Source organism: Thamnophis elegans, chromosome 5 (assembly GCF_009769535.1).
Source record: "Thamnophis elegans isolate rThaEle1 chromosome 5, rThaEle1.pri, whole genome shotgun sequence".
In the NCBI taxonomy this organism is placed as follows: domain Eukaryota; kingdom Metazoa; phylum Chordata; class Lepidosauria; order Squamata; family Colubridae; genus Thamnophis; species Thamnophis elegans.
The window spans coordinates 24955343-24979729 of NC_045545.1; the positions used below are offsets into that span (position 1 = coordinate 24955343).

At 38.6% G+C, this 24387-nt stretch overlaps 1 protein-coding gene across 1 annotated transcript in view; it reads left to right on the forward strand.

Moving 5' to 3' along the window:
- The first annotated feature begins 14258 nt into the window (after window positions 1-14258).
- The window catches only part of WLS (Wnt ligand secretion mediator), a 48888-nt gene continuing 38759 nt past the window's right edge, over window positions 14259-24387 (forward strand). The window contains exon 1 of the mRNA XM_032218231.1: window positions 14259-14364. Within this exon, the coding sequence (XP_032074122.1) occupies window positions 14259-14364 (106 nt within the window). The remainder of the gene's footprint in view (window positions 14365-24387) is intronic.

Consider the following 24387-nt stretch of genomic DNA (forward strand, 5'->3'; position numbering starts at 1 on the left):
AAACATGAAGAACAGTTGCAGGAACTGGGTATGTCTAGTTTAATAGAAAAAAGGACTAGGGGAGACATGAAAGCAGTGTTCCAATATCTCAGGTGTTGCCACAAAGAAGAGGGAGTCAAACTATTCTCCAAAACACCTGAGTGTAGAACAAGAAGAAATGGGTGGAAACTAATCAAGGAGAGAAGCAACTTAAAACTGAGGAAAAATTTCCTGACAGAACAATTAATCAGTGGAACAGCTTGCCTCCAGAAGTTGTGAATGCCCCAACACTGGAAGTCTTTAAGAAGATGTTGGATAGCCATTTGTCTGAAATGGTATAGGGTTTCCTGCCTAGGCAGGGGGTTGGACTAGAAGACCTCCAAGGTCCCTTCCAACTCTGCTATTATATTGTATTGTACATCACATTTCTTTCTTACTAATAGTTGTATTGTAATGACAATGGAAAACTTTTATTAATGTCTGGCCAAGATCTATCAGCCATTATTTGAATATTCTGTTTCCCATTTTTGCCTCTCTTCTGAACTGTAAAACATTGTAATTTTATTTTACTGTGAATCAATCCAAAGTTATTATGATTTGTAATAAAGTAATGGATCTGGGGTCTTCAAAACTAAATAATTCAGTTTTATACAAGTGCCTAAGTACTTTAATCATTTACTTCCTGAAAGCTAGAGTTTATAACGAGACTTTTCGTTACATCTACATCATTTAATACTATAAATGTTCTATTTTCACTTTCCTTTTTTAAAACTTTAAATGCATCTATTTTATGAGAGAATGGCAGTATTCTAAAAGATCATGGTTGAGTACCTTATAAATTGTTAAATGCCTTATGAATAATGTAATCAAATAAAGCTTTTATTGAATTTCCTGGGAGTATATTATCCTTTAAAAATGCAACTACGTGGTTAATTACATTTGTTTTGTTGCATATTTTAAAGGCAAATCTTTGAATTAACTGTTAGATGGAATGACTTGTTTGTGTAAAGTAAGTTAAATACTATATGCCACATTTTATTTATATTTAAAACAGGTATTTTGTCTTATAAAAAGCTAGAACTCTACTCAGGTAACTACTTAAAGAACAACCTATTTTAGGAGACTAGAAATATATTTTTATTAACATTATATAGGAAATATATTGCAGCCTAAAGTAACTCCAGCAGAGTATGCCCATAAATTTAGTTTTGAAAAGCAACATAGAGTTATTCCTAAGTAAATTTATGTAGAATTTTAGCCCTATATAGAAGTATCTAATTCTACTATCTGCGCTTAACTCCTTAGTGTGTGAAATGTCATGCTTTGGTCTAGATATTTTTAATACATTTTTAGACCTATAAAAGAGGTCTAATTATATTATTATTATTATATTATTATTATAGTATTATTATCAGGATGAAGGGACAGAATTATAAATATATGTTTAAAATACCAGCATAAAACTTTATTAAAGTGCAGATTTTTCTGCAACCAATCGGTTCTTTCCTTGCCCTGTTGGCCTTGGGTTTAGCTTGTCCCACTGGGTCTTCACTTCCCAACATCCAGGATTGTTCTCCTCTCCACAAATAGGAACTGATAGTGGCCCTGTATGCTACATCCTCAAATACCTCTCCAGCCTTTTCTGTCTAGCTTCTCCAGATTCCCTCCGGCTACAAACTTAGTCTGCTTGCTTTCTCTCTAGTGTACATTTTCTCTGTAAATTTTAGACTCGCAACATGTTCCACAGTGTCTGAGGAAGTTGGGTTTTAGTCTCCAATACCTATAAACCTCACTAGCACCAGTGGAACTGCTGATTCAAAATCTCTTCACACCAGCCCCAACTAGAAGACAAGTCAGATCATGACGGACCAGCTACTCTTCAAGGCTGTTTTTTCTCCTTTTCCTCCCTCCATAGCTGGTTCATGCCAGCAGAAAAGCAATTGGGCCAAGATACAAAATTCATAGGCCACACTTAAATAGCAAGAAATATGGAGAAGGGGGGGGGGGGGGTAATATGATTCAAGATTGCTGATATGTTGCAAAGCTTTTCGAGACTCCTTGTGAAATCAAAAGTGAAAAAGTATAGAGTTTGTCATCTTCTCAATGTTTCTCCATGAACCCGATAGAACTGTGGACAATGAAATGTATCTCATTACTGTCAGTTTAATTATTCACTGAATATATGTTTCTCTATTATAGAGGGAATATGGAATATAGATTACTAAATGTGTTTGTAAGAAAAAAAAGGCTCTTTATTTTGCAAAAGAATTAAGATGATTATTCGGCTCTACTCTCTAAAGCAGGAGTATCAAACCCACCACCGTTTTAGCGAAGGAAAAAGTGATGATATGTCACATGATGACAACATGACAATGCGAGTTTGACACTCCTGCTCTAAAGCTTTTTTGGACTAAAGATGTTCAAAAGACGTTTATGGCATTTAATTAAATAGTAATTTCTTTATATAATCATGTCTAGCCTAACAAAAAACACAGTTTCTGGCTTCAGGCATAAGATTGTCTTTATTATTAGGCACAATTTCATTTGTTACTCTTTCCATCTGTTGATTACAGAGACAGAACTTGATCTTCAGTTTAAATATCCCAGATGTGGGAATTTCAGAGATGAAGCAAGAGAATAAAACTGCTGAGAAATATTAATTGCCACAATGAAAACTGAATGCAAAATAGACCAAATTCCCCATCTTGAGTTGACCAAAATATATATTAAAAAGGCAGGATAAAAATATAACATAAATTGCTAACATAATTCACACCATTTTCCACTATTGGTGAGAAGGGCAGAATAGTCAGCATTTCATATAAGAATTAATGTTCATTAGCGATTGGAACTTTATAATAGTTAACACAAGGAAGTATTTCTATGATAATAAAAATAAATTAATTAAAACCGTAATATGTAACCAACTTGTTTATTTCTCATTAGCTAAATACATAATTTGTTGTTCAGTTTAGTTCTCTAAATTCTGTTCATAGGCCCAAATTATTTCCTAATGATTAATTTCCTTTCCGATCTTTTCTCTTATTTTTTTTAACAACTCCCCCGCCCCCAAAGTACAGAAATCCTCTTCTTCCTAATTTCTTTTTTTCTACAGAATTCCCAACTCTTTTAAACTGTTGTACCACAACTGTTTTTCCCTTCAGGATGTTCATCCATGGAAATCCTTTCTCCTTTTCCTGGTCACTCTCCCCTAATGATCCTACCACTTTTTACTTTGTTAACCATTTTTTTTTGTTAGTAAGTATGTCCAATATAATTGATCTTCTTGTTGCCTTTTCCAGTTTTTGGATAATGAAGTTTTCTGCCTGCTTGTATTAGAATTTGATTCCTAGCTGATTTCAGGGAAGTTGAAAACAATTGTGTTTCCTGAATATCTTGACTACTTGGTTTGCAAAGATTTCATATGTAGCTTCTGCTTGGTTTGATACCATTGGAGTGGTACCTCAGTACTCATTGTTAATTGTTTCTGGGAGGCTCAATGAGCACCAAAAATGATGAGTACCATAATTTCCCTATAAGGAATATGGTGAGCCACAAGAGCAGCTGATACCAACAAGTTCTAGCTTGTATGTTGAACAAATTTTTCATGTCAAAATGTGTTGAATACCAAATTCAATGAATTTCAAAGTAGTTGAGTACGAAGGTACCACTGTATATATCCACAACAATGGTATTTTGGTTCTTTTTCCCTTAATATTCACTCAAGACACCTTTAACGGGATTTTCATTCTTGTAAGGCAAATTCCCACACAGATGTAATCATTCTTTACACATAATGTGACTCCACTTTCCCTCTTGTCAGATCTGTTTCATTTGAATAAAGTCTATCCTTCCAGTACTATATGTCCCATCATGAGATCTCTCCCACAGATTAGGATTCTCTATAGCAAAAGCTGAAAAGCCCCTGAAAATTTTGGGTACAACTCTTTTGTACCTCTTCAAACGTTGCCTCTGAACTGTAATGTTCCATATGACAGGAGAAAATAATTAAATACATGTGGAAAAAAACCTACAGTAATTCATTCACTTTAATTTTAAATAAGCATAAATAATTATTGGTTTTGTTTGGCCTTTTGTTTTTAGATTGCAGCTCTGGTCACATCAAAAAGTGTAACTGGTCTATGAAAGTTAGAAAAAAGTTGCAGTAATCTGCTGCATGGAATGATTGCAATTGTTCTGTCCATTCACGGCACCTCTAGCAGTATAACAGAAATAAGGATGGAGATTGGTATTGGTATTGGTATTGGTATTTATTCGATTTGTAAGCTGCCCTATTCCCCGAAGGGACTCAGGGCGGCTGAACAAAAACCAAGGGAAGGGGAACAAATACAGAAAGTAAGACAAAAACAGGACAGTGATACACACAATTTAAAAAACACAGCAAGCACAGCAAATTCGAGTAGGGGGGGAACTCAACCCCAGGCTTGCTGGGACAGCCAGGTCTTAACGGCTGTCCGGAAGGCCTGAAGGGTGGCGAGGGTCCGAATCTCCACGGGGAGCTCATTCCAAAGGGCCAGAGCAGCCACAGAGAAGGCCCTCCTCCGAGTGGTCAACAGCCGGCATTGGCCGGCAGATGGAATTCGGAGGAGGCCTAATCTGTGGGATCTAATGGGTCTATGGGAGGTAATTGGCAGAAGGCGGTCTCTCAAGTACCCAGGTCCAATACCATGTAGGGCTTTATAAGTGACGACTAGCACCTTGAAGCATATCCGGAGACCAATAGGCAGCCAGTGCAGCTTGCGGAGGATAGATGTAACGTGGGTGTACCGAGATATCTATCTGTCTGTCTGTCTGTCTGTCTGTCTGTTTGTCTGTCTGTCTGTCTATCTATCTATCTATCTATCTATCTATCTATCTATCTATCTGGTGGGTTTCAAAAATTGTTGGAACCTACTCTGTGGGTGTGGCCTCCTTTGTGGGAGTGGCTTGCCACCCATGTGACCGGATGGGAGTAACTTGCTGCCCATGTGACCGGATATGAAATTATGAATTAGTACTTAGGTGGGTCCAAGTAGCTATTCAGAAACTCTGGCATTGAAGCATGCAAGTCTTAAAGCTGTCAAGTTACAAGATCCTTGCACCCCTAACCCTTTAGGAAAAAAAACCAGGGGTTTTCAAACCTGACAGCTTTAGGACTTATGGACTTCAACTCCCAGAATTCCTCCTCCAGTCATGTTGGCTCAGAAACTCTGGCATTGAAGCATGCAAGTCTTAAAGCTGTCAAGTTACAAGATCCTTGCACCCCTAACCCTTTAGGGAAAAAAACCCAAGGGTCTTCAAACCTGACAGCTTTAAGACTTGTGGACTTCAACTCCCAGAATTCCTCCTCCAGTCATGTTGCGGCGACGTCATCTGCGCGGATCTGCTCCATCTTCGTTTTTTTCACAGGGAGCAGGGCTGCCGTTGAAGATGCCGACGAGCCCCCGCCGCCACCAGAATAACTGCTGCTGCCTCCTCCTCCTCCTCCAACAGCACCACCACATTTGCTGCCCAGTGCTGCAGCTGAGGTGAAGCCACCAAAGCTCCCGCTGTTGGGCGGCCAATCCGGCAGTGCTGTTGGAGGAGGATGTGGCAGCAGATATTCCGGTGGCGGCGGGGGCTTTGGGGGTTCACTTCAGCTGCAGCGGGGCGCAAGTGGCTAGGACTGGCCGCCCACAAAGGACCTCCCCGGGCTTGCTTTGCAGAAAATGGGATGACTGGCACTAGTTTGAGCGGCCGCGGCTGGCACAAACTACAGTCAGTCAGCAGTGCTCAACAAAACAAGTCTGGGGAGGTCCTTTGCGGGTGGCCAGTTCTAGCCGCACCTTAGAGGGAACATTGCCAGCATTCCCAGAAGTTAATTACTTCCGGGTTCACCAACCAACCGGTCTGCAAGGACCGGCAAGGACCGGTAGGAACCCACCCCTGATCTATATATCTATATATCTATATATCTATATATCTATATATCTATATATCTATATATCTATATATCTATATATCTATATATCTATATATCTATATATCTATATATCTATATATCTATATATCTATATATCTATATATCTATATATCTATATATCTATCTCTTATATCTATCTCTTATATCTATCTCTTATATCTATCTCTATGTCTATCTATCTATCTCTCTCTATATATCTATATATCTATATATGCAAGTTTTAAAACCTATTGCTGCTGTTCTTTGTTAAAGGGAGGGGACGTGCAGTTTAAACATTCCCTTCTGCACGAAATCCACTAATCCAGTGTCACAGAGAAAGTTGGATAAGCAACAATCAGCACATTCCCCTCCAGAAAAACTGGAAAAACTGAGTTGTGCATCTACTAAAGTTCCAATCCTAAACATGTGTAGTGAAGTGTATGTCCCATTTACCCTGAGGGAATGGGAACTTAAGTTTTGAACTGTGGCATGAGACAAACCTCAGAAATATATATATGAAACAATAGACAGTTCTGAGCAATATATGGAAGTCTGTGTATTTCTGGCAGTGAATGCTATTTTTTTTTCATTCTGTGCTTCACTTCTCTTTGGTCAGGCTCAATTGAAGCAGTGTCTAAATAATCCAGCATGTAGGAACTTGGGAGAGAGATAACTGTCTGTAGCTTAATTGAGGCAAAAGTGAGATAATGTTTCTGTCTTGGAGAAATCTGTGAAAGGAGGTAGAAAGGCAAATCCATATTGGCAGTGCAGATAGAGCAAAATGCACAAAGCCTTGAAATGGATGATTCATATTCTTACTTAGCAGTAGGGGGTGTTCATGTTATTATCCTTCTAGACTGCCTCTCACAGGGCATTCCTTCACAGAGCATTTATTTCTTGGCAGCAGAGCAATGTATTTCAAACCATGCCAAAGAAATGCATGCCCACACTGTGAAATCCTGTAACACTTCCTGATATGCGCTCTCTTAAGACTGTATTATCAGTCCTGGGGGGGGGGGGGGAGTTTGAAAACTCATTTCACTGCATTTTTGTTGTGCCAGGAAAGGTCAAAGAATGTCAAGGAAGAAGACGGTAGTTTTGTCTCGCATGCTTCATTTAGTCTGTGAATTAAGTTATGACTTATGCTTTCAGTTTTACCATATAAATTGGCTGTTCTGCAAAATTTAAAATGAATTTATTTCTCTTAATTAAAACAATACTTTTCTCTTTTGCAAGGAAATCATATTACTATGTGCATTATGATTTCTCTGTCTCTCTTCCCTTCCCTCTGATACTCCTCTCCCAAAACATGATTTGTTTTGACTTTTTTATATACCAGTAATAGAACTGGGTGGGGGCATTTAATTATTGGCTAGTCAAAAAAAAATCAAAATCTTTGTAGTTCAGTTGCAAGCTACTTGATAATTTATTATGCTGTCCAGATAAATGTTAGTCATATTTGATTTCTTCAATGTATTGGGCTCTTTCTAAAAAAAAAATGAACGTCTAGATATTTAGTTTTTTTTTAAAAAAAGAGGAATATGTTAAACTTGGATTGAGCTTTGACTTTTATCATAGGTTCAGCAAGTAAGTGAGGTAGGTATAGAGTTCTTTGAGCTTGCCTGATGCTTATTCTGAAAATTGATTTTTTTCCCCCTTCTTGCCCTCTTTCAGTTATCTGCCATTAGCTGCAATGAAGCAAAATTTATACAGCAGATAATAAAGATAGTGAATGAGGAAACAAGAGATACGTTCCAAATTTTATGGCTATTGAACATTTTTTTATTCCAGGATGTTTAATATAGGAGAGAGGGGGGAGGGGATTATCTGTGCAGCAAGGGGCCACACCACACTTTGTTTACTATGATCAACTTAGAAGAGTACCCACAACCCAGCTGATAAGATTAGATCCCCACCCCAAAGTTAGGAACAGTCAGTAACCTGTGTTGAGTTGGGTGGTTTTTTTAAATATTTGGGCCAGCTATAAAGTATGGTTTACATAACCCAGTAAGCTGTAATATGCTTTGTTGATGTTAGTTAGCATAAAGTAAGAATCTAGCTATTCTGATTTGCAGAATGTGGTTTAGGGTTTGATATGTGAAGTACAATGGTGAGACCTACTCAATGAAATCCAGTTTATATAAATTAGTTAAAGTTCAACCCGAGACCTATCTGTCATGCTGGCTGGGGGATTCTGGGAGTTGAAGTCCACAAGTCTTAAAGTTCCCAAGCTTGGACACCCCTGAGCTAAGACTAACCTTTCCTAATCTGTTCACTTTAAGATTTCCTTGATTATAACTCCCAGATTTCCAAGCCAGCAAGATCACGTTTGCTGCCTGGAAATTTTAGAAGTTCTGCACAAGTAGATGACACCTGTTTGGAAAAAGCAGCTTATCTACCAAAGTGAGATCCTCCAGGCTCTTTTAATATTGGAAGAATATTATTTACTAAGCTAGCATGAAAATATTATTTGTAGATCTATAATATTGCCAGTATTTACTCCTAAAAATACAGCAATGCAAAAAATCATCATAGACACTCACATATAAACCAATCATTTTTGTGGATTTATTTTGGCATATAAGATTCACAGGTTAATGGATATGTGTGTGTGTGTGTGTCTGTGTGTTGTATTTGTGCTGATAAATAAATAGAGACTAGTATAGATCTATTTCAAGCTATTTAGCTCTCATCAGCTAGCCATACCCTTACTGGGATTCGAACCTGGGCTGTATTACAAATTAGGCAGATGTGTTAACCACTAAGCCACAAGGTTCTCCTCCTTTATCAGCTGAGCCAGGGAAATAGGTATGTATTTAGTGTCACAACCCCTGGTATGCCCAAATATGGGAGAAAGCAACCCCTGGTATGTATGTATATACATAAAATACATACATACACAAACACACACACACACACACATATAGTATTTGATTGCTGAGATAGGCTTCAGTATCATACAAATTTAATGAATTATTATTCTATTATTTACAAAAACTATAGTCAACAGTAAGTCTGAACTACAAGTATCTGTTTACATATGCAGGAGAACTGATGCAGAATAAATCCTTTTGACTTTGCATAAACAGTTTCTCAATGTTATCTATTAAACAGGTCCTCTTTTTCCAGGCTTCCATGTAAGTTGATTCTTGTCACAGAAACATTACTTTTGTTATGGTTCATATGGAAAACTGACAAAAAGGAGACTGCTTTAATGAGTAACAGAAATAACCTATGTTGAGGGGTATACCCAGCCCTTATATACAGTAGGTACCCAGTTATGTGGCAACACCTAAGCAGTCTTGATTTCAAAAGGTATAATCAGACCTAATTAATACTAGGATAGGAGACCACTAAGAAATCTGAAAGTTTTAGTCTAGACTGGAAGTCTAAAAATATCCTGAAAAAAGGCTGTGGCAAATTAAGAAAAATTGCATCGGTATATCATGAAGTCACTAGTAGTCGAGCTGGACTTGAGTGGGATTTTTTTCCCCTTCAATACATGTACATAATAAAATTACAATTTGTTTCTGGATCAGATCAACAAGCTAATTGTTTTGTTTAACAACCATCCAGTTTTTTTTCTGGAAATATTATAAATGAATGGCAGCATGGTTCTGGTTATAGCAGTTGCTTTTATTAATATCTGACCACTACAAAAGTGTATTACCTCTGACAGTGTATGAAGAATGTGTCTTGGCTGCTAGCTAGTGAAAGTACCCTGCTTTACTAATTGTTCTAATTTTCATTTAATGTATTTTTAAAATAGGCAAAAAACTAGGGAATGCAATTTGGCTGGCTGTTGCAGAATAAAAATGTTTTTATTATGTCTAAGATAAAGATCTTAAACATTCAAATATGAATGTATATGGATTTCCTACAGTTTCCCAGATCATCACATAGGGTAGATCAAGAACTATTGCTAAATGTGAAGTAGCCAGTAAATGTAACTTAATAATAGCCAACTTTTGTAGATGGATTATGTTACGTGAGTTCATTGCCCAGATAAACATTTGTTCTCCTTTTTCTGTGTCTGAATATAAGATCGTTGATGAAATCATCTTTCATTTTTAAAAGTCATTGTTTTGTTCAAAATATTGTGAAGATCGTTTAATAAATCAGTGTCCTATGCAAACAATATGAAGGAGTAGGTGTTTATTTATTACACATGCATTTTGACTAGAAAAGCCTGCCTGCAAATTTCATCTAGACGAAACCAGGACAGATTCCACCCTTTACTCCAGTGGTTCCCAAAGTGGGTGGTACCGCCCCCTGAGGGCAGTGAGATGACTTAGGGGGGCGTTAAGAGGTAAGGGGGGAAGCAGGCGGGTACTAAGAGGCAAGGGAGGTGGCCCCCTCGCAGGGCACAATTCTGCCTGGGGCTCTGTTGGCCGCCAGTCAGTTGAGCACTTCTGGCAGGGGTGAAATTCAGCCGGTTCTGACTGTTCTCCTGAACCGTAGGACAAATTATGGGCAGTTCAGAGAACCGGTAAAATGCACCACTGACTGGCTCCGCCCTCACCTCCTGCCCCTCCCACTCACTCCTTTTCGTGCCTCGCCTGCCTAGAGGCACAGGTGCTGCTGCTGATGCTCTCTGGTTTCCTCACTTATCTCAACCACACAGCCCAGCAGATCTCTGCCCGGTGAGTCTTCCTTTGCTTCTATTCTAGCTACTTCCCCCATTCCCCAGCCAAGTTATTTATTCTTTTCCTAAGCTATTTCCCTCCGTCTGGGCTCTCCCTTGCAGAGCTGAGCTTAGAATTCAGTTTAAAATCCAGGGCAGGGGGGCAACAGAGCAGCCAGGAGAGGAACAACTTTTTTCCTAAACTATTTCCCTCCATCTGGGCTCTCGCTTGCAGAGCTGAGCCTAGCATTCAGTTTACTGAACGTGGTGATTTAAGACTCCTTCTAAGTGACTTAAAACCTGACATTGGGAAACTGGTATCACTTCATCAATCCCATCCATCACATTAAGAATTTACTGAACAGTGAAGTAATTATTAAATTTTACTGAGTTTACTCAATTACTAGTTACTAAGGTTCTTGATAAATGACGATCAGATTTTGAAAACCTGGTATTACTGAATCATGTTCAACAATTTTGTTGAATTAACATTAACTAAAAAAGTTTTTAAATTGGATTTTTGAATAAATGTGCAATTAATTGTTACAGTTTTGAATTTTACTGTTACTATCTTCCTTCCGTCGTGCAAACCGCCCAGTCACATGACCCCCCAGCCACACCAACCAAGCCACGCCCATAGAACCGGTAGTAAAAAAAATTGAATTCCACCACTGGGTGGGAGGGCACTGAGGATCAGTTTGTAGCACCAGGGGGGTGGTGGACTGAAAAAGTTTGGGAACCACTGCTCTAGTCCTATATCAATAACATACATTTATAAGAGATTGTGCTTATCTTCCTACTCTGAGAATCTTCTGCTGACTTTTGGAGGTAAGTTACTAAGACAAGAAAAAGCAGGCCTGGCTGCATTTATTTCCTGAATAGTTGGTAATCTTAACATAGAAATTTTACAATGTATTTGCAGCAGGAATCTTATGAATATTATTTTAGCTTAGCTTTAGTAATTTTGATCCTCTTGGATTTGGACTATAATCTTGGAAAAAAAACAATGTAGTTTGCTTCATACTAATTTAGCAGGTTGTAGGCATTAAGCCCTTCTATTTTACAGGTCACATTTTTGTTTAATGCAATGTATGCACTTGTCAATGTGCTTTATTCAACTGTAGCTAAAATTTTGTCTTACTATAATCTCTGAAGTTAGTACTTTTGTTTATTACCAAGTGTTGAACTAGTGCGATCACTTTAAAAGAAACTGTAATTTTCTGGAGCTTTAATCAATTTATATTAACAATTAAATATACAGAAATTTTGCTTTAGAGCATCTGTACAAATTCAGAAGTTCTCTGAGAAGAAATGTTACCCCCAGTATGACCATAATTAAAAATAGTTGATACGTAAGTACAGTTTGAGCAGAATGGTTGTCAAAATTAATATTTATTCTGCTTGATTAGGTCCCCATACATTTTAAGATTGTAAGCTTATCCATACTTCTCTGGATATCCAGTCCTCTTATATTAAGTGGGATATGCTTGTGTGGAAAAATATGCTTATAAATTGTATTTCTAGTTCCAGGTAAGCATGCTTTTCCACACAAGCAAATAACATGCTTACCTGGACCTATAAATACAATTTAAATTTGATTTTTTAAAATAAAACCCTTATGAATTCAGTAGAATTAAAATCACATACAGCACTGAGGAATAAAAACAATTCATGAAGTCGATATTGAAAGGTTTTGTACCCTGATTCATCCACCTTCTATTTGTATTCATGTTTAGATAGAGGGCTGGGTTCCAGTTACGTGATTCTTACTGCCCAAATGGAAGCTTCACAAATGAACAAAAGAGGAAAGTTGGCAGGGTGGGAGGAGTGACTAAGCCTAAAATTTATCTGTTAGATTTTGTAATTTCTTGAGTGTTTGGCATTATAACATTCCCAGTGATCAATTGAGTTTACTATACTGAGCATATATGTGACTGTTTACTCAGAAGCAAAACTGTGGTTTGTCAAATTTATTTACATGTAGAGCCAATTAACTAGTTTAGCAAGATTTAGTATAACAGTAAAGAGGCACCAACGTTAGTTGACATAGTGTTAAAACTGTGTTAAATATATAAATCGATTTTACTTAAGTTTTTAAGAAGTGTGGGTTATATAAAAAAGGTGGAAACTGTTGCATACATACATATACATACATACATACATACATACATACATACATACATACATACATACATAAAAGCATTGCAGGATAAAACGATCCCATTTAAAATCAATAGTAACTGGATAAATTTAGGTTGTAGGCAGATTGCCTCTCAGCCCACACATCCCAAGGGAAGGAAGGAGTCAGACATATCCCTTTCCAGATCAAAAACTCTGGAATGGAATGGGCAAACTCGGAGTACATAAAAAGACCTACCCTATTGATCATAGAACAAGCATTTTATGGCAAGATGAAAGAGAAACGGAAAAACTAGACAAGGTTTCTGAATCCTAGTTGTAATGCAACTGGGTTTCCAGAAATTACATCAATGAATAAGAATGTGTAAGACAAGGCAAAGAAATGCAAGAATGGACTCAAGATAGTTTTGGCCTGATTACATTAGAGACATTTCACTAAAGGGTGCTTATTCCCTGTTCCCCATTGGCTCAAAATTTCAAAAGAAAACTCACTTGCTGAAGTGAATGTAGATCTAATATTTATGTTGTAATGAAAACTAAACATAGTATTAACCTGTATATTATAACTAGGTTACAATGCCCTTCAGATCACAATAATAATGTAACAATGATCATTTTTGCATTGAAGTAAAGTGTACCACCCACATTAACTCGACCCCCAGATTTTTTTTTTAATCTGAAGGGCATTGTAAATATTTTTTAAATTGCCTCTCTTAATTTCCCAAAACCACATCTCAAATAAGTTTTTTTATATATATTAGAGATAAGCAAAAGTGATATAGAGGATGCCAGCACTGTAATCTGAGACTTTAGCCAAGCATTGTTGCCTCGTTATGCCGGATATGACATTGTCCAGCAAGTGCTTCCCAGACATTTAGATTTCTTATAGTTTAAGTGAATGAGTGGATATTAGTTTCATTCCCCACTCTTCAGGCTTCTAAATTGTAAATAGTTAACAGGAATGATTTTTGCCTTAACGCAAGCTTCTGAAAAACAGATCTTTAAAAAAGGAAATTAAAAGCAGTTGACCAGAGAGAAAAGTTTCAAAGTATTTCCCACCTCCAGCGCCTTAAAAATAAAATTTTAAAATCGCTTTCATCGTCCCTGCCTCTATTTTTACAAAATCTTTTAGATCTTTTCAACACGTTGTCTTGTGACTATCATTCCAGAATTCACTAGATGAGGTCCTAGGGAAAAAATTGCGAGATCTTCTCGAGTTATGGGAATCCATCCCTCTCTCTTCAAGTTAATTTAAGCAACCTTTTTTTCGGCTTTCCCCCACTGCTATGTGAGACTGACACCAATTGCTGTTGAATAGCTCAGGGAGAGAGAAGGGGAGAGAGGAGGAGGAGGGAGGTGGGTATCATGTGATTCGCTCTCCTGCTCCTTTAAAGCAGCCACATGCACTCGAGGGCCGGCTACAATCACAGCTCTCGGTACGGAGGGAGACAGGTCCGGGCTTTCCCGGGCAATCAGTGCTGAGCTTCCCCTCTTCCTTCCCATCCGTTTGCAGCTTTTAACTTTTACAGCTGCTGCCGCCGCCGCCTAGAGTGCAGGAGAGAAAGCACTGCAAAAATGGCTGGGGCAATTATCGAGAACATGAGCACCAAAAAGCTCTGCATTGTTGGCGGGATCTTGCTGATTTTCCAAGTCGTCGCCTTTCTAGTCGGGGGTCTGATAGGTAAGTGTTCCAAAACCAAACTTTTTTTCTCTTCTTCCTCGCCTTTCTCCGACTCGGGCTTCACCCCTTATCTGTTTGGATACTGGTTACAGTATCCCTGGCTTGCTTCTATGATCTCATTTGCCCTGCTATTGTAGTTAAGAAAACAGCGCGCCACGGGCCTCTTTGTGACCACTGCGGTCTAGGGCCGCAAGCAAAGGAAGGCAGGGCGGCGTCGAAAAAGTTTAGGACAGAGGGAGGTTTGCCACGGCTTTAGGATCTGCTTCATGGAAACAAACGGCAGGATGACCCTCTAAGCATGGTGACTCAGTTGGTTAAACACCTTGGTGTGGAAAAGTTGATCAGTCCCTTTATTTCTCTCGCGCGCGCGTGCCCCCCCCCAAAAAAATCCGCCTTTACGCCAACTCGGCTGCAAGAAGGATCTTTAATTTCCTTCAAAGAAAAAAATGGAACCGTTCCAACCCACGAAAGGCATGTTCCGGCATTGTATCCCACTTAATGGGTCTTTGCTTTCTTCCTTTTTTCTCTGGAGCACTGCGTGATTTTCCTTAGGCAGCCTCTCTTTAGATTGGATTTCAGAGTCTTAAGGGCGGGGAAGGGTTTAGCAGAATGGGAGGAGGAAGTGCAGGAGGAAAGAGTCAGGGATGCCTTCCCCCTCCAGGGAGAGAGAAGAGTTTTGCTTTTGACTTTTTTTAATTCCCCATCCCTTCCCACTGAAAGTCTTGTGGCTTCTTTTGATGTTGCCTGGACTTCCTCTGTGAGACTATTGAGGAGAAAGCTTCAAAAATGTACATTGTGTTTTTGAGGTTAGTTTCTTTCTCTCTCTCAGCTACATAACCAGCTGCTGGCTGCCTTAAACGAAAATAAAACATAAATCTTAATAGATTACCTCATGAGAATTAGGAATGTGAGAACACATAGTAAAGATACAGGAAAGGGTTTCTTAAGTCTCTTCTTTCAAACATGTAAAACCTTTTATTGCCCCAGTTTCAAGGCCCAGGTAGGTCTTAAAATTCCTCTATAGAAGTCCTAAAACAAATGAAATCTATGCTAGCCACAATGTTGACTATTTAATCCTTTTTTTGCAGTTTGGACTCAGAGCCACTATTTTGTCATCCACTTTCTAGTCTTAGACATGAATCATTCAATTCGGTATGTCATAGATAAAATAGCTACAGCACATATATGCTGGATGGGCTTCATTTGTTTCACAAATACTACGTCTCTGTTGGTTTTAAATTGAAAACCACTAGCCAAATATTCTCCGGAGAAACAGTGCCGGTTCATGGGGAAAGGAGAAATAGCTTCCCCAGGAAATCTGTTTCCTGAATATTCTCAGGGAAAATGGGAAACATTCTATTTTATGGTAACATTTAAATACATGGCCTTCAATTGAAAGGTTTTGTGATGTAAATGTTAAGGGTGACTTAAATCTGTTTTGGTATTGTTCTTTATCAGTGTGAAATTCTTTGCATGCTGCCAGGTCTTTGCATACTGCTAAGGTTTTTCTAAGACCAGACAGTGTGAGTTTGCCAGACACCAAACTAGCTGTAATGGGCAAACAGACATGTTGCAACACATTTCAGCCAGCTTTTTGTCTCAGACCAGACCAGCATGCTTGCACTGTGCATTTGATTGTGCAGTCATTTTACCTAGGCATAATTTAGGGATAGGGGAAAAATCTACTGTATCCTAATGCATTGTGTTACTTTGAAGCAAGAGTGTTGTTTTGATACTCAGATTTTGCATTTTTCTGAAATACATACAGATTGCATTTATTCATCTGCATGTTTGTGGTTCTTTTGAATATTGAGCTTTGCAGATAAAATGTCTTGGAGTATTAAGTTATAAGTCACTTTTAAAGCGCTTCATTTTATACAACTGAATTTAATCTTTGAGAAAACAGTACAGTGCCTTAAAGAGATTCCTTGTGTTGGGGTGTGTGCGGAAGTGCACATTTCTTTTGTAAATATAATGGTTAGATATTTTTGAAAGAACTTCCAGTAGTGACTTCTATGTGTGTGTGTTTTTTTTAATGTGCAGATGTGCATGCCTTTTTTCTTTTCCCATGGTATAAATAAACTCAAAATCATATGGTATTCAGACTTCCTGCTGTGATGTCCCATAATGCATTGCAAAATCTGTATTGAGTGTTATATTCAAATCATGGAAGCTTTTACTATATACGGCTACAACACAGTCATAGCTGAAGCTTGAAAAAGCAATAGCTGTCTTTTCTGTGGTATATGGAGTCATCCAAAAAATGTGTTCCTGTTATTACATCATCTTTTTCAAAGACAAGCTTGGTTCAATTAAGCATTTTAAATAGATGAAGTAGGTTTTTTTAAAGTTCTGTTTGCTTTCGTACTAAGCAGGTTTTCATGGCCGTTTATGAATCAATATAGTCAAATTTAAAAGTAGTGAAAACTGTTAGGAAAGCATATTTTTCTGCAATTAAGTTTACAAAAATTGGCAGTTGATAAATGAAACAGCCTTTATCCACACAGTCCCAGATCTTTGCAAATAAAAGAAAAACAGTGTTGATCTGTCTTCTAAAGAAGATGAGTGAGCAGATTTGATAAGCCTTCCTTGGCAAGAAACTGTACAGTGAGACTTCCATTACTGAAAAATCCATATTCATAATAGTCATCAATATGAAGATTTATTATATTTGCAACTCTCTGTGGAAAAAGGTAACCAATTAATCATTGATTTTTAGATCTGTCAATGATCAAATTACCTAACCTTATTACTTTATAGACCAGGATATAAATATCCCAAAGTAGCCATTGGGAATTCATGTTGCTGGTCAGTGTTGTAAATGTGATGTGGTATGGACAGCTATGGTTTTTTTAAAAATAATTATATTTTGAAGTAATGGATCCCGTTATTTTGATGTGATTTCCAGAACTGATTAATTAAAATTGTTGGTCTTGCTTTTGTCTGTTTAACATGTATCTAAACCCTAATTCAGACATTCCATTTCTAATCCAGTTTCTTTTTTAAAGATCTGGCATGTACGTGGTACCCATATACTTCCAATGCAATGTGAAATTCCCTCACTTTTAAATTGCAGCTTATGATGATGATTAGTTAATGCTTATTTTCAGGGAACACTCAAACTACCACTTACTATTTGGATATCACAGTGTCCATGAAGACATCAGGAGTTGAGCTCAACTTGAAGAAGAATTCAGAGAAGCTAGGAAATCTCATATTAGTTGCAGAGGGAGAAGGACATACTTTTACATGGCACATTCCTAACCCAATAAGTCTGCCTTGCACAAGAAATATAGTTATTGAGCCAGCTATGTAGAATATTTGAAATGAATGACATTTTAATTCAATTTGCATCCTTACAAATGTATTTCTCTATTAATCTTTCCCTAGAGACACTTTTCAGAATCTGCAGTTATGGGACATTTAATGATACTACTCTATAACTTATTGGTGATCTTATATCCAAATGGTTATTTTATTAAATTTATTGATCCCACATCTTACTACAAGGTAACTCTGGGACAATTATGACTATTAGATATGTGGTTTGCTCATAATTTAATGTAACAACATTTATTTACTGTGGAATAATTTATTGTGAAACATGCCACGAATGTGTTTAAGCTGTAGTGATGAACAGGAATGTATTACATTTCAGATCTGAATATCATTTGGTGGCCTTGTATATTTAAAGATGGTGGTTGTGACATACAGTATATTTTGTCTGTCTAGCACCTGCTGATTTGTTAAACTTTAATAGCCATGATGGCTAGGCATTATGAGAATTGGCATCCAATATACCTGAAGAGCTTGGAAAATAACAGTAGAAATAGTTAACCACAGAAGCAACTGCTGTTTTCATAACTTCCAACCTTCTTGCTTTATTCCATTTCTACTAAGATTGAGCTGGGAACTTGGCATCTTATTTCTGGCTTCTTTGGGAGAAGTATCATAGTAAAAACATTATGAAAAGAATGTCCATAATTATTTAACCACTCCCATGGCTGGGAAAGCCAAAGAGAATCACTCGCTGGTATCAAATTCTAGCTCATCATAAAGGCAAATGTATTATAGATGTGGGATAGATTGCATTATACCCATATTATTTGAATTTGGTTTTGTCTTTTTGTTTACAGTCAGAAAGGGTGCACTTTCTGCAGTGAACTGCTTTATTGCTTAATTTTTATGTACAATCCTCTTTGTAGTTGTCTAGAAATATGCATAAAGATTAGAAAAAAAAGATTCCTGAATTTGAACCTAAAATATTATTGCTACTTGTTTTTTTTTAAATTCCTGCTATGAAGATGTAGATTAAGATCTCACTAGAAAATTCCAGTGCTCAGAAACAGCTTGCAAATTTAGATTTAAAAACTTGCAGCTATAAGGCCTTTTACATGGCAGCTTCATTAACTGATTAATCTCAAATAAGTAATTGTCATGATAAAGAGGCTAGGAAGCCAAAATGATGATAACCATGTTGGAAAATAAGTCTAAAGCAAATGTAAATACTGAGAACAATAACCTCATTTAAATTAAAGTTCTTTGCCTGGATTAAGGTTTATGATTCATTTAGGAGAGAAATAACTATCAAAGAATTCCTTTGTGCTTGTCTGGAACTAAAAATCTAACTTTTGTGATGTCTCTATTAAGATGAAAGCTTACATGCACATACCAGAGATGCTTTAGCATTCCTTCAAGGCATAAATGTGCAGACATCTGCCTCTGAAATGATAAATGCTTTCTATCTATAGAAATGGTTTCAATGTTCCAGTTGTTACCTGAAAATCAAACATTTTAAGCTCAGCTATAAAAATTGGCTTCTATTTCAGAGCTGGGCTCTCTTTGCTTTGAATACTATGGGCTCATCATTTTTATTTAGACCTATTTGTGAACTGATTTAATAGCCTGGCTGCAGTAGCAAGACACATGGCTTTTCAAAAGTAAAAATTGACAAAAGAAAGGCTTAGGCAAGGTCCAAGCATGTTTTGCTGCAATGAGCCAATTAGCAAACTTTCCCCCTTTTGAAGGTCAGATAGTTACACTATGAAATTTAAATAATTGGTTTTGGCTATAATCACTGGAGCAGTTAGTAATGGTAAACTTAATACCTAATCATATTTGTGACACAGAATGATTAGCAGCACTTCCCTTGTGCTCTTTCAGAATGATTTTATCCTTACTGGGGTTTTAAAGAAATTGTGCTACCTCCTGATCCAAGGAAAGGATCACTGAAAGATTTTGTAGTATACTATAAAGATGCAAAAATGAGAAAATACTGCTCCTCTTTTGATCCTACTAGTTAAGTAAAAACATTTTTTTTTAAACTTCTTGAGTTCTATATCTCTTGGCATGAGTTATTTGAAGGATAGTTACTCTGTGTCTGGTATTGATTTTGCAACTGGCAAACCCAAGATACAGCATATCTGAATTCCACAACAAGAGTTTTTAAAAATCTAGTTAAGAATGAAATTGTTCCTTAGCAGTACCATATTTCCAAATGTGATAAAAAGTCAGTAAAACTATGTATGTTGCAGGTGGATATATTACCAGTATGTTAAAGGAAACAAAAGGTGAGGATGCAAACTTGAATGCAGTTGCCAGTTCTCCCAATGATCACAACTGATAGGCTTTTAAATTTCATATCTACATATTAAATTTTATTTTATTTGCTAGCAAGAAATAAATAGGCTGCTGTTCTTTCTCTTTTTGTATTTATTTACTCCAAGCTACATTTGTCTTGCTTAGAAAAATATGATTCTTCTGTGTCTCAGTTTTATTAGAGGCTTACCTGCTCTTGTCTACACACTGTGCAACTACACTTTTAAATTGAAGCCTACAAACTCCATTGCTAAGAAATGGACCATTTCAACTTGTCTCATTTCTTGTATTAATGCCTAGTTCTCTTGGGTGTATGTTTGTGTGTTTGTTTCTGTTTATAACCTGTTCTATTCTGCAGTAGCCTTAGCATGAGCAATACAAGGGACAATAAAATTATAAAGTAGCACCGAAGAAAGCGTAATCAAATCAGACCTTAATGGCTCTATCTTCCACTTTCCTGGTCTTTCTGTATTTTATATAACCTGGAATAGAACATACAGCCCTCAACGTTCATTAATGGGATTTTCTCTTCTTGGGATGCTTCATAAACCATGAGGCCATGATTTTAGCGCCTTTGATCTTGAAGCAATAAAGAAGATGGTTGCTCTACTACCGTAGGAAAATAAGGCCCTCAATTATGCTGCTGACTTGGCTTTGTTGAAATCTTCTGCCCTTGTTACCTGGATATTTTTGTTTTTGTTTCTGAATATCTGAAAAAAAATAAACCATTTGATAATGAGAAGCATATTAATTTGGACCACAATTTGATTCAGTTATGTACTTTATTTTAGTTATAGTCTTAAGATTCCATATCTTTCAAATCTGTTAACATAGGGATGAAGTTACAATCCTAAATAGGTTTACTCAGATCTTTTGATTTCAGTGACATTTACACAAAAGCGTATATAGGCTTGAAGCCTTTGCTATACAAAATCTAGCAAAAAACATCATCTAACTTTCAGAATAAATAAAACTGGTTAGTCAGTAAAAAAATTCGAAAGACTGGGGATGATGGTGATGGTGTTATAATCCAATCCTTCTGAACGGCTTGGGGTTGGTTTCAATGCTACGAATTTAGCAAGCTTTATGTTCCTGGATAATTAAAATCAAGAAAGAAAAAAGTAAAGATGCTAGGCTTGTAAGATGAGAGAGGTAAAGATGATAAATTAGCTTGTTTATTCCTATCCTGCTGTTGAGTTAGTGTAATGAAGCAGAAGCCCTTTGTATGCACTCATTTGGTGGTGATAGCCTCTGCTCAGAAGGGGGTAATTGAATAGAAAAAGAGAATGCTGTTGGAGCATGGGAGCAGTTAACATCACATGAGGTCACTAGGCTTCAGACTTTAATCAGTGTAGACACCATGCAATTGAGATTTTTCTAAAGGATTTGTGGGAGTGTGAATAAGGATCAGAAAATAACACTGAAGGAGCTGAAGAAAATAATGGGCAAAACCTCCTGTAGATATGTTTTAATATCAGGTTGGATATAGCATAAAATTTGAAATGAGATCCTGAATATGTTTAGCTCCACTAATGCTTAATTAGATCACAGTAGTTGTGTCCCCCATGGTTTCCCACAGCTACTACTTATGCGTTGACTTGAAGGAAAATGGTTGAAACTAAGGTCTATTGCTGCATTTTGAATTTTGGAATAAACTCTGGTTGAAGAAGGCTATTTAGAAGAACCTCCTTTGAATCCATTCAAGAAAGCTCCCTAAGCCTTTATATTAATTCCATATATTTATATTAACTCAATTTATATGGCCACGTATCTCAAGTTCATGACTCAGAATGGCTAACAATTAAAGTAGCATAAAACAAACAATAAATAGCAACGTGTATGATGATCCACGGCTGGAATAAAAACTCAATTTCCAATAACAATTCAACAATTGCAAGGACTAGGCCATACCTACAAATTCCCAGGGCTGGTGGCAATGCCTTGAAATAGATCAATGTGGCCAAGAGAACAGAAAATACTCTCATCCTGGGCCCCACCGAATGGCATAATTTCAGTCAGACCAAATGGATGGGTGGACAAAAGCAGAGCGAGTCCTCAGCAGTCTTTCAAATAACCCAGCTCCATGCCATAAATGGGTAACCACTGCCTCTTTTAAGACTGCAGAACAACTCTCTTTTAAGAAAAAATTCCCCACCCAGAACCCAACAGTTTCTAAACTGAATGGGAATGGGAAGGAAGGGTGAAAGTCACCCCAGTTTCTAAGGCAGCATTGGCTGTCAATTCAGTTTTATTTCAGTCAATAATCAGTGATCTGTCTTCACTCATGTTGTCAAAGTCAGGTGTAAAAAGTCAAACATCTTACTCTTAAGGATCTATAGCAGTGGTGGGTTGCAGGTGGTACGGCCTGGTACGGGCATATCTGAGCCTGCCCGGAGCACTGGGTACCATTCCAGTATGGTGCCCGCCCGCGCTCCTTACCTGTCTTTAAACTCTTTGGTGTTTACGTGCACGGCGCGTGCAGCGCCTACGCAATGCTCCACCAAGCAGCTGGAGCATCGCAGAGGCATTGCTGGATGGTAAGACATGCGTGCGCTGCGAGCATTCATGTCAGTGACATGCAGGCAGGGGAGGCAGAGCCTCACCACTGTCATCATGAAAAGAAAAAAAATGTAAAAGGAAAAAGGCTGAGCTAGTTGCTGCCAGAGTCACAGTGGATGGCTCTGCTTAGTGCTTAACTGTTTAAAAAAAGCCTCTAAAGTCTGATTTTATGATCACTCGAGCAGAGTTAATCAAGGGTTAAAAGCCAAAAAATTCCTTATGTAGATGAGGCACGTGGTTCTCTTGCCTCCTCTAGAAGGCGTTTTTTAGAGAATTTTTTAAACAGTTAAGCAGAGTCATCCATGGCAACTCTGGCAGCAACATGGAAAGTGAGGAAGGCGAGATCAGGGAGGACAAGCTGTCAGAGGATGAAGGCATGCCTCCCCCTAAACCTACATTCACCAGGTTGTTCCAGCCCTCACTGTTTAAGTCCCGGCTCTTCAAGGCCAAGACAACAGCCAAGCTAGGCAGCAGGGTAGCAGAGGTCCCATCTCAACACCAGGGCTTCTCAGTGGAGAACATCTTCAATGAGCAGGCCATCGAGCCGGACACCGTCCCTGCACCCAAGACCTTTCTCAACCTGGTAAGGTGCCAATGGGCATCTTCTACTACTGGTCCCTCACCCTCCTCTTCAGACAGGGTGTTCTTTAATGTGGACCAAGAGTTGACTAAGCTGCTAGCGCAGCCCTCGATTGATCCTCTGGTCGTGGCTCTCCATACATCCACCAATATGCCTGGGGAGCCAGAGGATGCCTTGAAGTCGGAGGACAAGAAGGCGGACTTCACCTTGCAGAGGGGTCATCAAGCAGCTGCCTGGGCAGTGAAAGCAGCTACCATAGCCTCCTTCATCAACAGATCATCCTTGCTGTGGCTGCAGGAGCTACAGCAACGCACCCCTATAGCAGATGTCCGGTCACATCAGGACATCAACAAGCTGGTGGCAGCCATCCAGTTTTCATCATATGCCACCTTAGCTGCAGCCAGGTTTGCTTCCAGGGTGATCGCATCATCGGTGGTGAAACGCAGGCTGCTGTGGCTACGGCATTGGCAGGCAGAGGTTCATCACAAGTGGCGCCTGGCTTTGCCCCCTTCACAGGGGATTCCCTCTTTGGTCCGGCTCTGGAGCCTTTCCTGATCAAGAACAAGGACAAGAGGAAGGTCCTGCCCAGAAGAAAGGCAGCTTCGGGACGGCTCCATACCCCAGACACTCCTACTCCCGGGGTCAAGACTCTGGGTCCTTCTTTCAGGATCAAGATTCCTTTAGGAGATCAGAGGCAGAGTTCTCTGGGAACAGGCAGTACCGGGGGGATTCTCTGCTAGGCAGAGGTACCCAGACAGGCAGCAGAGAGGCAGGCAGCAGAAGCGACCCTTTCGAGGGGGTGGAGGAGGCGGGGGCACTCCTTCCGCAAAAATTAAAGCTAGGCCCAACGCTCTCCCCATTGGGGGGTGCTTAATGCACTTTGCCGACCGCTGGGACCTCACCTCCTTTGAAAAGTGGGTGCAGCAGACCATCAGGCATGGCCTTTCACTCAAATTCCTTTCCAGTCCCCCAAGCTTCTTCCGGATATGCCTGGTTTCAAAGAACCCGACCCAGAGGTTGTTGATGCAGGAGGCCATCCAACACCTGTTGGAGATCAGGGCGATCCAGCTGATGCCTCCAGAGCAACAGGGTCAGGGGCACTACTCTATTCTTTTTGTCATCCCCAAGGCCTCGGGGGGCTGGAGAGCGATCCTTGATCTGAAACGTCTGAACCATTCCATTCGTTATAGGAGGTTCAAGATGCACTCTCTGCACTCTATCCTGGAGGGGGTTAGGCAGGGAGACTTTCTCACCTCCATAGACCTCACAGAGGCCTACCTGCACAT